At 51.5% G+C, this 16,208-nt stretch overlaps 1 protein-coding gene across 1 annotated transcript in view; it reads left to right on the forward strand.

Annotated features, from left to right (window-relative positions):
* Positions 1 to 16,208, forward strand: part of LOC140375544 (F-BAR and double SH3 domains protein 2-like) — a gene marked incomplete at both ends in the record, with an annotated part of 66,143 nt that overhangs the window by 35,186 nt on the left and 14,749 nt on the right. Inside the window, 2 exons of the mRNA XM_072461859.1 lie at positions 934 to 1,029; positions 15,257 to 15,373. Of these exons, the coding sequence (XP_072317960.1) occupies positions 934 to 1,029; positions 15,257 to 15,373 (213 nt within the window). The remainder of the gene's footprint in view (positions 1 to 933; positions 1,030 to 15,256; positions 15,374 to 16,208) is intronic.

Below are 16,208 nucleotides of genomic sequence, written 5' to 3' on the forward strand. Positions count from 1 at the left end.
TCGCTGCTACACGTGTGTTTGTTTATTACCACGATGGAGCGCATCATCTCTCGTCTGCAGATTTATGTCTCTTCTGAGTCTTTCTCTGTGTCATGTTTGTCCTGTAACTGAAGGAACTCACTAAACACACACATATCAACCACACATGTGTAACCAGGGAAACCTGCTGCTATGGCAACGAGGCTGCAGGTGTGCAGTAGCACGCAGGGAAGGATTGACATGTGGGAGAACTTCTCTGCTGTCCACGCCACAAGGAAATTCAGATGACATGCCCCTCCCCCCTCCACTGCTTTAGCCCTGTCAGAGAAAGAGCTGCTTTCTCCTTTTGCTTACATTAAAGGCACACTTCTCTTCTTATCTCCATGGAGATGATATTGCTTTGGCTGGAAAGATCTAAATTATGACACGAAAATAATCTACCTCTGTGTGGAGACAAGCCTCCTGGCCGAGTTACAGGTCAGATCTGTGTGGAGACAAGCTTGCTCACAGTTTGACTGCATGTTTTGTCAAGTTATTTTTGAGCAATAAACATACCTTTTAGGTAATAAATGCTAAATAATGCCAATACCATACTGTAACATTCCAGGCAAAATATCTCCATGGAGACGAGCTAGTGGCAGAACTCCCACCAGAATAGTTACACAGTGCAGCTTAAAGATATGGATGAAATACATATCTCATTACAGATCATTTTAAAGCAATGTTTGGGCGGGACAAATGTATTTGTATTTTTTCCTTTTCTTGGTTTACTGTTCCACAAGTCTCTATGTGAAGTCTTATAACTACAGCGGCTCAAAGTTGCTCAGTTTTCCAGTGCTTAGGTAGATATTGTTGTCCATCTGTGCCTCCGTCTCATGGCACGATGTCTTCCTGTCCCTTTGTGTTGGACGCTGGTTTTCATCTGCGTAACAGGAACTGTTTTCTGTTTTCTAGATCTTGCAACAGTTTCACCAGGAACAGTTTTTTGAGAAAAATCCTATGTTTCGCCGAGCGTTGGACTTGGTCTATCAGCCCAATGACCTGGACACGGTAAGAGCACTTCAATCTAAAACCCTGAGCTTCTCCTAATGCATCACATCACAGCCTTCACTGGACAACACCTGACCAGGGGAAACTGAGAGTTTTTTCTAGCTCAAAGGTCATCTCTGTCCATATAAAAAAACAATTATTATCATTTTGAAATAGTTCTTATTGTATCATTATTATTCCCATTCCTAGAATGCAAATTTTACCATGTTCCCATTGGCCCATTTCTTCGAAAATTTGCTGAGTGATCAGATCCGGCAAAAATCCTGTTGGGCGAATTGGATGGACACAAAAAAAATGTCTCGACAGCGCCCCCTGGAAGTGTCCCCTTATTTAAATTTTGACACACCTTTTTTGGAATAGGCTCATGAAATGTGGTGGACGATAGAGCCCACGGAAATAAGCTTAAAATATAATTGCTGCTCTCTGACTAATAGGAAGTTTGTCATTTGAAAACAGATTTCACTTGCCAAATATTTGTATAAACTCATATTATGTCCACACCTCAGGAGATGGATATCTATGTATACTTCCGTTACATACGCTTGTCCGGTGCATTTCTCCATCCATAACAAATGACCTGTTTGAGTTATAAGATGGTGTTTGGTATCCATGTTTTCCTCACACTGTTAGCTACAGAATGAGACCATCCAATCCGAAATCATCCAATTTTTTTAGTCCACGGGTTAGTTTTTTACAGCCTCCGGGGAAACAATGCGCCTCTTCCGACGCACATGTTCATCTTGTTTACATGCACATAGCGTCTCGTAACGATGACGTAGGACATTTTGATTGCCATATTATTCTAGCCAATGAGCCAAGCTTTCGAACGGTTGGTGGGTTTTAGGGCTTCTTCACACAGAATCTTCTCTATGCTTATGCGCAAAGACAGTCAAGAGCCAGATTTTTCGGCAGACGGCGACAAGATTTTACGCATCACGTTTTCTGATTTTATTAGCCTTTTGGACGAGCATTTTGCTAGATATATGTATTATTATACCAATACAAAAATAAAATAAAAATATATATATATTTTTTTTTCATGGGTAAACTCATATTTACACATTTTCACATACATTGTTTTTAGCAGTTATAATAGGTATTAGTGGCCTACAAAACATCAAACTGTATGTTTTATGATCATAGAGGAGCTAAAATTGTAATAAAACAGTTTGGCACAGTTGGCACATATTTGGATCACTTGAATATACTTTTTGATAGAAAAAGGTCAAAGCACCAAAATGCCTGTTCTAGAGATCTGAAACTTTACACAGTTGTTGTCATGACAACATCATGTACAGTGAACAGCATAAACACACAATGAAGTATGTCCTGCTCAGGACCATTACAAATTGACAATATTCAGGCGAGACTAAAAAAAGGATGTATTTTGTATGTTTTGTATGTCTAAAAGAGCCTCCAGTACAGTTGATATAACATTTCACCTCATCATTTACAAACTGGAACACACTGGCCCACATTGGGCAAATGTAGTCCAGCTCCATTTCATTGAATTAAAGAAAATATTGAGTTGAATTTAGTTTTTCCATTCACGTTGATCCTCAGGTCAAACATATTCCACATTCTTCTCTCTGAGGCAGAATCTCACCCATCAGAACATTGGGCCTTGAACGCTGCTGGTTCAGGGTTTGAGAGCCATTCTTTATTTTTCCGACTTCTGTTGGAAGTTTGAGATATTCTGGGATCCAGTTCTCCTTGTCCTTGACCACATCTTTGTCTTCAGTGTCCCCTTTAATACCAACAATCTGCAGATTACATCCACCTTCTCTGTTCTCCAGCTCGTCCAGTTTGTCTGTCAAAACACCACCTGGTTTGTAAAGTAGAGACGTGTCCTTCAGGTCAGAGACGTGTCCTTCAGGTCAGAGACGTGTCCTTCAGGTCAGAGACGTGTCCTTCAGGTCAGAGACGTGTGTCCTTCAGGTCAGAGACGTGTCCTTCAGGTCAGAGACGTGTCCTTCAGGTCAGAGACGTGTCCTTCAGGTCAGAGACGTGTGTCCTTCAGGTCAGAGACGTGTCCTTCAGGTCAGAGATGTGTCCTTCAGGTCAGAGACGTGTGTCCTTCAGGTCAGAGACGTGTGTCCTTCAGGTCAGAGACGTGTCCTTCAGGTCAGAGACGTGTCCTTCAGGTTAGAGACGTGTGTCCTTCAGGTCAGAGACGTGTCCTTCAGGTCAGAGACGTGTGTCCTTCAGGTCAGAGACGTGTCCTTCAGGTCAGAGACGTGTCCTTCAGGTCAGAGACGTGTGTCCTTCAGGTCAGAGACGTATCCTTCAGGTCAGAGACGTGTGTCCTTCAGGTCAGAGACGTGTCTTTCAGGTCAGAGACGTGTCCTTCAGGTCAGAGACGTGTCCTTCAGGTCAGAGACGTGTCCTTCAGGTCAGAGACGTGTGTCCTTCAGGTCAGAGACGTGTGTCCTTCAGGTCAGAGACGTGTCCTTCAGGTCAGAGACGTGTCCTTCAGGTCAGAGACGTGTCCTTCAGGTCAGAGACGTGTGTCCTTCAGGTCAGAGACGTGTCCTTCAGGTCAGAGATGTGTCCTTCAGGTCAGAGACGTGTGTCCTTCAGGTCAGAGACGTGTGTCCTTCAGGTCAGAGACGTGTCCTTCAGGTCAGAGACGTGTCCTTCAGGTTAGAGACGTGTGTCCTTCAGGTCAGAGACGTGTCCTTCAGGTCAGAGACGTGTGTCCTTCAGGTCAGAGACGTGTCCTTCAGGTCAGAGACGTGTCCTTCAGGTCAGAGACGTGTGTCCTTCAGGTCAGAGACGTATCCTTCAGGTCAGAGACGTGTGTCCTTCAGGTCAGAGACGTGTCTTTCAGGTCAGAGACGTGTCCTTCAGGTCAGAGACGTGTGTCCTTCAGGTCAGAGACGTGTGTCCTTCAGGTCAGAGACGTGTCCTTCAGGTCAGAGACGTGTCCTTCAGGTCAGAGACGTGTCCTTCAGGTCAGAGACGTGTGTCCTTCAGGTCAGAGACGTGTCCTTCAGGTCAGAGACGTGTCCTTCAGGTCAGAGACGTGTCCTTCAGGTCAGAGACGTGTGTCCTTCAGGTCAGAGACGTGTGTCCTTCAGGTCAGAGACGTGTCCTTCAGGTCAGAGACGTGTCCTTCAGGTCAGAGACGTGTCCTTCAGGTCAGAGACGTGTGTCCTTCAGGTCAGAGACGTGTCCTTCAGGTCAGAGATGTGTCCTTCAGGTCAGAGACGTGTCCTTCAGGTCAGAGACGTGTCCTTCAGGTTAGAGACGTGTGTCCTTCAGGTCAGAGACGTGTCCTTCAGGTCAGAGACGTGTGTCCTTCAGGTCAGAGACGTGTCCTTCAGGTCAGAGACGTGTCCTTCAGGTCAGAGACGTGTGTCCTTCAGGTCAGAGACGTATCCTTCAGGTCAGAGACGTGTGTCCTTCAGGTCAGAGACGTGTCTTTCAGGTCAGAGACGTGTCCTTCAGGTCAGAGACGTGTGTCCTTCAGGTCAGAGACGTATCCTTCAGGTCAGAGACGTGTCCTTCAGGTCAGAGACGTGTCCTTCAGGTCAGAGACGTGTCCTTCAGGTCAGAGACGTGTGTCCTTCAGGTCAGAGACGTGTCCTTCAGGTCAGAGACGTGTCCTTCAGGTCAGAGACGTGTGTCCTTCAGGTCAGAGACGTGTCCTTCAGGTCAGAGACGTGTCCTTCAGGTCAGAGACCTCCTCCTCGGCCGCTATAGTCCCTCTGGATTTCAGAAGTATGTATTTGGGTGCTGCCTGGTGGTCCAGCGATGAAGGCGGCTGCACATGTGCCAGGCTCTATGTGCCACAGGGTTGTGAGTTCAAATCCTGGCTCCGAATGTTTACTTCATGTCCTTCCTTCTCTCTCATCCCCATTTTACGCTCAGCTGTCCTGTCTTATAGGCTACGGGCTAAACAATCCTTCCATGGACACGTAGAAACAATGACATTATTGACATGGAATTCATTTCAAACTGGATCTTTTTGACGGACTCTGCAGTAGATGAGACGTATTCACAGAACAAGTGTTGCAGTCATTTCTTAGGCTTTTTATTATTATTGTTTTGGATGAATTTATTCTATGTGTTTGCTCTTTATTGTGTTCCTTGTTTTGTGTTTGACTTCTTTAAATGTTAAAAAGAAACATTGATTGAATACTTAAAAAAATACAAATAAATGTCAGTGTTGTAGAGGAGGATGTACATGCGAAGTACATCTTCTCCTCCCTGCTCCTCACACCTCCTCCCTGCTCCTCACACCTCCTCCTGCTCCTCACACCTCCTCCTGCTCCTCACACCTCCTCCTGCTCCTCACACCTCCTCCCTGCTCCTCACACCTCCTCCTGCTCCTCACACCTCCTCCTGCTCCTCACACCTCCTCCCTGCTCCTCACACCTCCTCCTGCTCCTCACACCTCCTCCTGCTCCTCACACCTCCTCCCTGCTCCTCACACCTCCTCCTGCTCCTCACACCTCCTCCCTGCTCCTCACACCTCCTCCTGCTCCTCACACCTCCTCCTGCTCCTCACACCTCCTCCCTGCTCCTCACACCTCCTCCTGCTCCTCACACCTCCTCCTGCTCCTCACACCTCCTCCCTGCTCCTCACACCTCCTCCCTGCTCCTCATACCTCCTGCTCCTCACACCTCCTCCCTGCTCCTCATACCTCCTGCTCCTCACACCTCCTCCCTGCTCCTCATACCTCCTCCTGCTCCTCACACCTCCTCCCTGCTCCTCACACCTCCTCCCTGCTCCTCATACCTCCTCCTGCTCCTCACACCTCCTCCCTGCTCCTCACACCTCCTCCTGCTCCTCACACCTCCTCCTGCTCCTCACACCTCCTCCCTGCTCCTCACACCTCCTGCTCCTCACACCTCCTCCCTGCTCCTCACACCTCCTGCTCCTCACACCTCCTCCCTGCTCCTCACACCTCCTCCCTGCTCCTCACACCTCCTCCCTGCTCCTCATACCTCCTCCTGCTCCTCACACCTCCTCCCTGCTCCTCATACCTCCTCCTGCTCCTCATACCTCCTCCTGCTCCTCATACCTCCTCCTGCTCCTCACACCTCCTCCCTGCTCCTCATACCTCCTCCTGCTCCTCACACCTCGCTCCTCACACCTCCTCCCTGCTCCTCATACCTCCTCCTGCTCCTCATACCTCCTCCCTGCTACTCACACCTCCTCCTGCTCCTCATACCTCCTCCTGCTCCTCACACCTCCTCCCTGCTCCTCATACCTCCTCCTGCTCCTCACACCTCCTCCCTGCTCCTCACACCTCCTCCCTGCTCCTCATACCTCCTCCTGCTCCTCACACCTCCTCCCTGCTCCTCACACCTCCTCCTGCTCCTCACACCTCCTCCCTGCTCCTCATACCTCCTCCTGCTCCTCACACCTCCTCCCTGCTCCTCATACCTCCTCGTGCTCCTCACACCTCCTCCCTGCTCCTCACACTTCCTCCTGCTCCTCACACCTCCTCCCTGCTCCTCACACTTCCTCCTGCTCCTCACACCTCCTCCCTGCTCCTCACACCTCCTGCTCCTCACACCTCCTCCCTGCTCCTCATACCTCCTCCTGCTCCTCACACCTCCTCCCTGCTCCTCATACTTCCTCCTGCTCCTCATACCTCCTCCTGCTCCTCACACCTCCTCCCTGCTCCTCATACCTCCTCGTGCTCCTCACACCTCCTCCCTGCTCCTCACACTTCCTCCTGCTCCTCACACCTCCTCCCTGCTCCTCACACCTCCTGCTCCTCACACCTCCTCCCTGCTCCTCATACCTCCTCCCTGCTCCTCATACCTCCTCCTGCTCCTCATACCTCCTCCCTGCTACTCACACCTCCTCCCTGCTCCTCATACCTCCTCCTGCTCCTCACACCTCCTCCCTGCTCCTCATACCTCCTCCTGCTCCTCACACCTCCTCCCTGCTCCTCATACCTCCTGCTCCTCACACCTCCTCCCTGCTCCTCATACCTCCTCCTGCTCCTCACACCTCCTCCCTGCTCCTCACACCTCCTCCCTGCTCCTCATACCTCCTCCTGCTCCTCACACCTCCTCCCTGCTCCTCACACCTCCTCCTGCTCCTCACACCTCCTCCCTGCTCCTCATACCTCCTCCTGCTCCTCACACCTCCTCCCTGCTCCTCATACCTCCTCGTGCTCCTCACACCTCCTCCCTGCTCCTCACACTTCCTCCTGCTCCTCACACCTCCTCCCTGCTCCTCACACCTCCTACTCCTCACACCTCCTCCCTGCTCCTCATACCTCCTCCTGCTCCTCACACCTCCTCCCTGCTCCTCACACCTCCTCCCTGCTCCTCATACCTCCTCCTGCTCCTCACACCTCTTCGGTGTTTATGGTGTTCTCCTACTTCGATGCAGAATCGGCTCAGGACCCACGCGAGACCCGCAAAGCTTAGAAAGTGATTCATTTCGTCGCGCCATTTTACAGTATTCACAAGAAGTCTCCACACTGTCCTCTGTCCCGGTCTCTCCACACTGTCCTCTGTCCCGGTCTCTCCACACTGTCCTCTGTCCCGGTCTCTCCACACTGTCCTCTGTCCCGGTCTCTCCACACTGTCCTCTGTCCCGGTCTCTCCACACTGTCCTCTGTCCCGGTCTCCACACTGTCCTCTGTCCCAGTCTCCACACTGTCCTCTGTTGCTGGACTAGTCTCCTCCTCAACACTGGACAATTTGTTCAAACTGCAAATGCCGGTGTTGTTTTGGTTGGATGTGAAACAAGCAGCAGTTTGTTCTTCAAGGAAACATTGGGGTTGCAGGACCTCCTCCCTCCTCCCTCCTCCCTCTCCTCGCTCCCAAAGCGCTCGCATCAGGCTGAAGTACAGAGGCAGGCTGAAGGGGCAGGAGGAGGGCAGGAGGAGGGCAGAAAGAGGGCAGGAAGAGGGCAGGAGGAGGGCAGGAAGAGGGCAGGAGGAGGGCCGGAGGAGGGCAGGAGCAGGGCAGGAGCAGGGCCGGAGGAGGGCCGGAGGAGGGCAGGAGCAGGGCCGGAGGAGGGCAGGAGGAGGGCCGGAGGAGGGCAGGAGCAGGGCAGGAGCAGGGCCGGAGGAGGGCCGGAGGAGGGCAGGAGCAGGGCCGGAGGAGGGCAGGAGGAGGGCCGGAGGAGGGCAGGAGCAGGGCCGGAGGAGGGCAGGAGGAGGGCCGGAGGAGGGCAGGAGCAGGGCCGGAGGAGGGCAGGAGGAGGGCCGGAGGAGGGCCGGAGGATAAAGTGCAGACAGTGCACTACATGAGAGCTCAACATGGGGAGGACTTCCACAACCCGTCAGGGCCCAGGGGCCCAGGGGCCCACACATGACGGAGGAAAGCACCAGCACTTTACAAAAATATAAACCTTTGAAATTAAAACAATGGTAAAGATTGTCTTCACATGGTAATATTCTGATCGTCACATCAGGGACAAAAGAAGCATTTCCACACAGGAAATGGACAATAATTGTAGAATCATAAAACAATGTGTCATGGCGACGCCGTCCACCCAACCAAACGTCAGCCATTTTGGATCCACATGTACTATGCATGACTCAGCGTTTTTTCTACACGTTCTTTGACAAACTCCTATTAGGGCGTTGGCCCGAAAAAGCTGCAATTTGGTAAATATGTTGTTACAGAGTGGAGCATCACACCTTTACATGATCTCTGTGTGACAAAGCTGCAAAATGTGGCTAGAATTTAAGAAATGTCCCAAATATAAAAGTCCGAATTGCGTTAAATTTGTTGTTGAACCCCATTCCCTAACTCCACTTCCTGTGAATCTATTTCATTAGGCACGATAGTGCCCCCTACAGAAGAAAATCAAATCATTTATATGGAAGTTTATGAATTTGGCACATGAAATGTCCATAAAGAACTATCAACAATCTTAGAGAAAAAACTATACTCCTCTTTTCTTCATTTGAAGAAAGATCTCCTAATGAAGCCCCCCAAAAATCTCCCCAGACACCAATCCTCAGAAAGAACTGGATGTATAAGACCCTCACTGCAAGTATTTTACAATCTCCCACATTTGACACATTTGAGTCGATGTCTTTAGTCACAGAGTTTATGTCCTAAAGCAGACGCCAACATGGAGCAGAAAGTCTGATGTTTAAGACAAATACATCATGTCCTCAGTCTCTTTAAATGAACAGAAATGTATCACCATGTGACCACGACCTGAACTCACATGCCCCACACTGGAGACTCCATCTCTCCTGAGGAGCGCCTCTGCTTCTCCTGGTGTTCTGAGGAGCACCTCTGCTTCTCCTGGTGTTCTGAGGAGCACCTCTGCTTCTCCTGGTGTTCTGAGGAGCGCCTCTGCTTCTCCTGGTGTTCTGAGGAGCACCTCTGCTTCTCCTGGTGTTCTGAGGAGCACCTCTGCTTCTCCTGGTGTTCTGAGGAGCACCTCTGCTTCTCCTGGTGTTCTGAGGAGCGCCTCTGCTTCTCCTGGTGTTCTGAGGAGCACCTCTGCTTCTCCTGGTGTTCTGAGGAGCACCTCTGCTTCTCCTGGTGTTCTGAGGAGCACCTCTGCTTCTCCTGGTGTTCTGAGGAGCACCTCTGCTTCTCCTGGTGTTCTGAGGAGCACCTCTGCTTCTCCTGGTGTTCTGAGGAGCACCTCTGCTTCTCCTGGTGTTCTGAAGAGCACCTCTTCTTCTCCTGGTGTTCTGAGGAGCACCTCTGCTTCTCCTGGTGTTCTGAGGATCACCTCTGCTTCTCCTGGTGTTCTGAGGAGCACCTCTGCTTCTCCTGGTGTTCTGAGGAGCACCTCTGCTTCTCCTGGTGTTCTGAGGAGCGCCTCTGCTTCTCCTGGTGTTTTGAGGAGCACCTCTGCTTCTCCTGGTGTTCTGAGGAGCACCTCTGCTTCTCCTGGTGTTCTGAGGAGCACCTCGGCTTAACTCTGGAGGTCTCCTTTAACCCTGGAGGTCTCCTTTAACTCTGGAGGTCTCCTTTAACTCTGGAGGTCTCCTTTAACCCCGGAGGTCTCCTTTAACCCTGGAGGTCTCCTTTAACCCTGGAGGTCTCCTTTAACCCTGGAGGTCTCCTTTAACCCTTGCAGCTTTAAAGACACATTCCTTCACACGATCGTTAATAAACCTCATTCTCAGGCCTCGTGGTTCATCAGCTGCAGGTCTTGGTTGTCCAGGTGATGTGCTCTTTTGATTGTGATGGGAGGAACTTCAACTGCTGAGCCATCAAGGAGCTCAGGAATGATCTCCTCCATAAAGCCTCCTTTCTCCTCCTCCTCCTTCTCCCACAAGTCTCAGGTTAGGATGGGATCTGGACTCCAAATCCAGGATCTTATTAGGCCCGAGCGCCACAAGCTGGCGAGAGGCCTATTAATCTCGTAAGGCCGTGCGAAGCACGGCTGCGAAAGTGCGCACGTAGTGCGCACGAAATCGAGCGCGAAGCGCTCGCCCACTTCCAAACACTCACTAACGCACTCCTCCACTCATGCACGCCCCGTGCATACTAATTAGTATTAGGAAAATGGAACATTACCGTTGTAAACGGGCGAAGCCCGTGCAAAAGTTCGCACTAAACGAGCACTTTACATTGTCGTCATCCCCATATAAAGCACTCATTTGCGCTAAGTAGCTCACGAATACGTTCCCCATCTCTTGCATGTTCCGTGCATATAAGCATGTAAGGCAAAAATTGAACATTATTACTGTATAGAGGGCCAAAAACACAAAGTGGGCGGAGCCCACTCAAAATTATCGAAAGTACCCGTCAGTGACCAGGGACCCACACCATGAGGTAGGAAAGCGCGAGCGCTTTCCGAAAATGTATAGTTTATGATATTTGAAAAATGGGAAACATTGTTTTCGCATCGGAATATTATTCTTTCTTTCTTTCTTCTTCTTCTCGGGACCAACCCCCCTATTTTTCACCCAGTGAACATTGACGAAAAGTCACAAAAATTTGCACGCCTCTAAAAATCGTGCCTCTCTACATTCTGGCTATTTCCCTTTTCTAAAATTAAAAAAATTGGCGCGTCAGCGCCCCCAAATGTACCAAAAATGCATTGAGAGATGGGAAATGACCCAAAAAAAATCTGATCGTAGAATCATGAAATTTGGCGCAGAGGTAGATGGTGACAAGAGAAGTAAAAAATATTATTACGGCAACGCCGTCCCCCGAACCAAATGTCGGCCATATTGCTTCAAAAATGGCTAAACATGACTTCGGAGTTTTTCCAAACGTCGTACTTTTACGAACTCCTCCCAGGGCGTTGGCCCTAAAAAGCTGAAATTTGGTGAAAATGCTACTGAGGAGTGGGACATCAAAAGTTATCCAAATTACATTGATACCTCTCACGGTCTCTGTGCGGCGAAGCCGCAAACTGTAGCTAGAATTTCAGAAATCTCCCATATTTAAAATTTCTGCCGTTTGCGCAGATAAAGTCCGAATTGCGTCAAATTAGAATCAGTTGTTAAACTCTTTGCCCTAAACCTACTTGAAGTGAAATAAATTCATTTGGCGCCACAGCGCCCCCTACAGATTTTATATGGAGGTTAAATGTTTAGTTTTGCGAAATTATATGAAATTTGACACACAACTCAATTTTAGCATCCCCATCAAAAAAGTCAATGACCCATGTCATAATTGTTATGGCGTTGCCGTAACGATGACCGAAACCTTTCATGTTATTCCAATGGGGAAATCGCCAGAACATGTTTACACTTTAGACTTTCACAAACTCCTCTTAGGGCGTTAGACATATTAACCTGAAATTTGGTGAGACTCATCTTCAGGACCATCAAAAGTTATCCACATTTTCATTCAAAGAGTCACGGTGTCTGTGCGGCAAAGCCGCACATTTTGCCAAGAATTCAAAATAAAATTGCTTTTTGATGGTAAAACAAAGGGGAGAAGATGTGACAGCGTCACAGATTCAGCAGTAGGCGTAATAAAAGGACAATTGGGGCGCGTTAGCGCCCCCTCCTCTTGCGGCGTGGCGAGGGCCGATCATTGCCGCTTGCGGCTATATTTTTTCATATTATTCTTAGACTCCAGCGTGGTCACTCTGTCCTGCGGCGTGGTCACTCTGTCCTGCAGCGTGGTCACTCTGTCCTGCGGCGTGGTCACTCTGTCCTGCGGCGTGGTCACTCTGTCCTGAGCGTGGTCACTCTGTCCTGAGCGTGGTCACTCTATCTAAGCGTGGTCACTCTGTCCTGCAGCGTGGTCACTCTGTCCTGCAGCGTGGTCACTCTGTCCTGAGCGTGGTCACTCTGTCCTGCGGCGTGGTCACTCTGTCCTGCGGCGTGGTCACTCTGTCCTGAGCGTGGTCACTCTATCTAAGCGTGGTCACTCTGTCCTGCAGCGTGGTCACTCTGTCCTGCAGCGTGGTCACTCTGTCCTGCGGCGTGGTCACTCTGTCCTGCGGCCTGGTCACTCTGTCCTGCAGCGTGGTCACTCTGTCGGTCACTCTGTCCTGCAGAGTGGTCACTCTGTCCTGAGCGTGGTCACTCTGTCCTGAGCATGGTCACTCTGTCCTGCAGCGTGGTCACTCTGTCCTGCAGCGTGGTCACTCTGTCCTGCGGCGTGGTCACTCTGTCCTGAGCGTGGTCACTCTGTCCTGCAGCGTGGTCACTCTGTCCTGAGCGTGGTCACTCTGTCCTGAGCCTGGTCACTCTATCTGAGCGTGGTCACTCTGTCCTGCGGCGTGGTCACTCTGTCCTGAGCGTGGTCACTCTGTCCTGCAGCGTGGTCACTCTGTCCTGCAGCGTGGTCACTCTGTCCTGAGCGTGGTCACTCTGTCCTGCAGCGTGGTCACTCTGTCCTGTGGCGTGGTCACTCTGTCCTGAGCGTGGTCACTGTCCTGCAGCGTGGTCACTCTGTCGGTCACTCTGTCCTGCAGCGTGGTCACTCTGTCCTGCAGCGTGGTCACTCTGTCCTGAGCGTGGTCACTCTGTCCTGCGGCGTGGTCACTCTGTCCTGCAGCGTGGTCACTCTGTCCTGAGCGTGGTCACTCTGTCTGAGCGGCGTGGTCACTCTGTCCTGCAGCGTGGTCACTCTGTCCTGAGCGTGGTCACTGTCCTGCAGCGTGGTCACTCTGTCGGTCACTCTGTCCTGCAGCGTGGTCACTCTGTCCTGCAGCGTGGTCACTCTGTCCTGAGCGTGGTCACTCTGTCCTGCGGCGTGGTCACTCTGTCCTGCGGCGTGGTCACTCTGTCCTGCAGCGTGGTCACTCTGTCCTGAGCGTGGTCACTCTGTCCTGCAGCGTGGTCACTCTGTCCTGCGGCGTGGTCACTCTGTCCTGAGCGTGGTCACTCTGTCCTGCAGCGTGGTCACTCTGTCCTGCAGCGTGGTCACTCTCTCCTGCGGCGTGGTCACTCTGTCCTGCGGCGTGGTCACTCTGTCCTGAGCGTGGTCACTCTGTCCTGCAGCGTGGTCACTCTGTCCTGCGGCGTGGTCACTCTGTCTGAGCGTGGTCACTCTGTCCTGCGGCGTGGTCACTCTGTCCTGCAGCGTGGTCACTCTGTCCTGCGGCGTGGTCACTCTGTCGGTCACTCTGTCCTGAGCGTGGTCACTCTGTCCTGCGGCGTGGTCACTCTGTCCTGCAGCGTGGTCACTCTGTCCTGCAGCGTGGTCACTCTGTCCTGAGCGTGGTCACTCTGTCCTGCGGCGTGGTCACTCTGTCCTGCAGCGTGGTCACTCTGTCCTGCGGCGTGGTCACTCTGTCCTGCGGCGTGGTCACTCTGTCCTGCGGCGTGGTCACTCTGTCCAGAGCGTGGTCACTCTGTCCTGAGCGTGGTCACTCTGTCCTGCGGCGTGGTCACTCTGTCCTGAGCGTGGTCACTCTGTCCTGAGCGTGGTCACTCTATCCTGCGGCGTGGTCACTCTGTGCAGCGTGGTCACTCTGTCCTGCAGCGTGGTCACTCTGTCCTGCGGCGTGGTCACTCTGTCCTGCAGCGTGGTCACTCTGTCCTGAGCGTGGTCACTCTGTCCTGCAGCTTGGTCACTCTGTCCTGCGGCGTGGTCACTCTGTCCTGCAGCGTGGTCACTCTGTCCTGAGCGTGGTCACTGTCCTGCAGCGTGGTCATTCTGTCGGTCACTCTGTCCAGAGCGTGGTCACTCTGTCCTGAGCGTGGTCACTCTGTCCTGCGGCGTGGTCACTCTGTCCTGCGGCGTGGTCACTCTGTGCAGCGTGGTCACTCTGTCCTGAGCGTGGTCACTCTGTGCAGCGTGGTCACTCTGTCCTGCGGCGTGGTCACTCTGTCTGAGCGGCGTGGTCACTCTGTCCTGCAGCGTGGTCACTCTGTCCTGCAGCGTGGTCACTCTGTCCTGAGCGTGGTCACTGTCCTGCAGCGTGGTCACTCTGTCGGTCACTCTGTCCTGCAGCGTGGTCACTCTGTCCTGAGCGTGGTCACTCTGTCCTGCAGCGTGGTCACTCTGTCCTGCGGCGTGGTCACTCTGTCCTGCGGCGTGGTCACTCTGTGCAGCGTGGTCACTCTGTCCTGAGCGTGGTCACTCTGTGCAGCGTGGTCACTCTGTCCTGCGGCGTGGTCACTCTGTGCAGCGTGGTCACTCTGTCCTGAGCGTGGTCACTCTGTGCAGCGTGGTCACTCTGTCCTGCGGCGTGGTCACTCTGTGCAGCGTGGTCACTCTGTCCTGCTGCGTGGTCACTCTGTGCAGCGTGGTCACTCTGTCCTGCGGCGTAGTCACTCTGTGCAGCGTGGTCACTCTGTCCTGCATTGCCTCCATCTCGGCCCTTACTAACACGCCACAGCCAATGACCAATTCCATTCTCTCCGGCAGGAGCGTGGCTCTCAGGTTTGTTAGCCGTGTTAGCCTCGCTAGTCTTGTTAGCTTGTGATGCGAGCTGTGGGACGTCAGCTTGGTTTTGGTCCCGTGGAGCTGCCGGACTTGTGTCGTCCTTGTTCACTCATCTCTCGTCCTTGTTCTTTAGGATTGGGTGGGTCAAACGATGATTTTAAAACCAGGTTTTGCAGCTGTGGTGTGAGGTCCATATCTCTTATAATAAAGAATAAACCTCATTCTATTTCATATCCTACCAAGGCTTGGAAATGGATCATTATCAATATCAATATATTTTTCATTCAACGTTTTCTAGGAAAGGATCCCCACACCCCTTACCTTGCGCTTCGTGAGTAATCCTTATAAGTAATCAGGCTACAATTTACCTACAGTTTGACTAGTAATCTCTGAAAAATAAAAATGTCAACCGTCTATAAACCCCAGAAAAGGTCCATAAATGAAGGGTGCTGCATTAGACTTTGTGTGTTTTCAGGTGCTGCAGCTGCAGAAGGAAAGTGGCACAGCAGAAGAACACCGCTTAGACAAAGAGGCCCGCAAGTGGTCCAGTCGAGTGGCCCGAGAGTACAAAAGCATCGTCCACACACAAAGGGTAAGAACAACTGCAACGCAAACGTCTCACCATTGGTCAGAAAGCAGAAGGTTTAGAATCAAAGGGTTTTCCACTCTCATTGTGTTTAGGGTTTTTACATCATCGGTTCCTAATTATATCAATGCAAGAAACTATAACATCTGCTTTGTTGTCAAGAAACTTTATTCAGAAGCTGAAGTCAGGCACGTTGAGCTGGTCCTGGAGCAGAGCGGGGGGAGGGCGTGGACTTCAGATCCAATATGGCCCCGCTGAAGGTGCTCTTTAAACTGGAAGAACTGCCGTTGCTGATGAGACGAAACAGAGACTTTTCTTCATCTCCTGTTTTGTGCTTTGTGGAGACGTGGCTCAGCGAGTCCGTCCCGGACTGTGACGTACAACTGGAGAGATTCCTGCTGCTCCGAGCTGAGAGATCTCACCGGAAGAAAACGAGGCAGTGGGATCTTTTACATCATCAACGTCTGATCTTCAGACGTGACTGTGATCTCCAAACACTGCTCTCCTGATCTGGAATATCTCTTCATCAACTGCAGACCATTCTACTCTCCACATGAGTTCACCTCATTCATCCTGGACACAGTTTACATCCCGCCGAGCGTGAACGTGCAGGAGGCACAGCACGAGCTCACGGACCAGGATCTGAGTGTGGAGCGGACCCTCCTGGACTCCTTGTGTATTATCATGGGCAATTTTAACACGAGGAATCTCAGCCACGAACTACCAAAGTACAGTTTATTAAAGTCCCGACCAGAGAGCAGAACACACTGGATCACTGCTACACAACAGTCAGCCACGCCTTCCACGACGTGGGCGGAGCCACACTGGGCTCGTCAGACCA

Source organism: Eucyclogobius newberryi, unplaced genomic scaffold (assembly GCF_026437365.1).
Source record: "Eucyclogobius newberryi isolate DKJ021-1_F unplaced genomic scaffold, fEucNew1.0.hap1 SCAF_324, whole genome shotgun sequence".
Taxonomy (NCBI): Eukaryota; Metazoa; Chordata; class Actinopteri; order Gobiiformes; family Gobiidae; genus Eucyclogobius; species Eucyclogobius newberryi.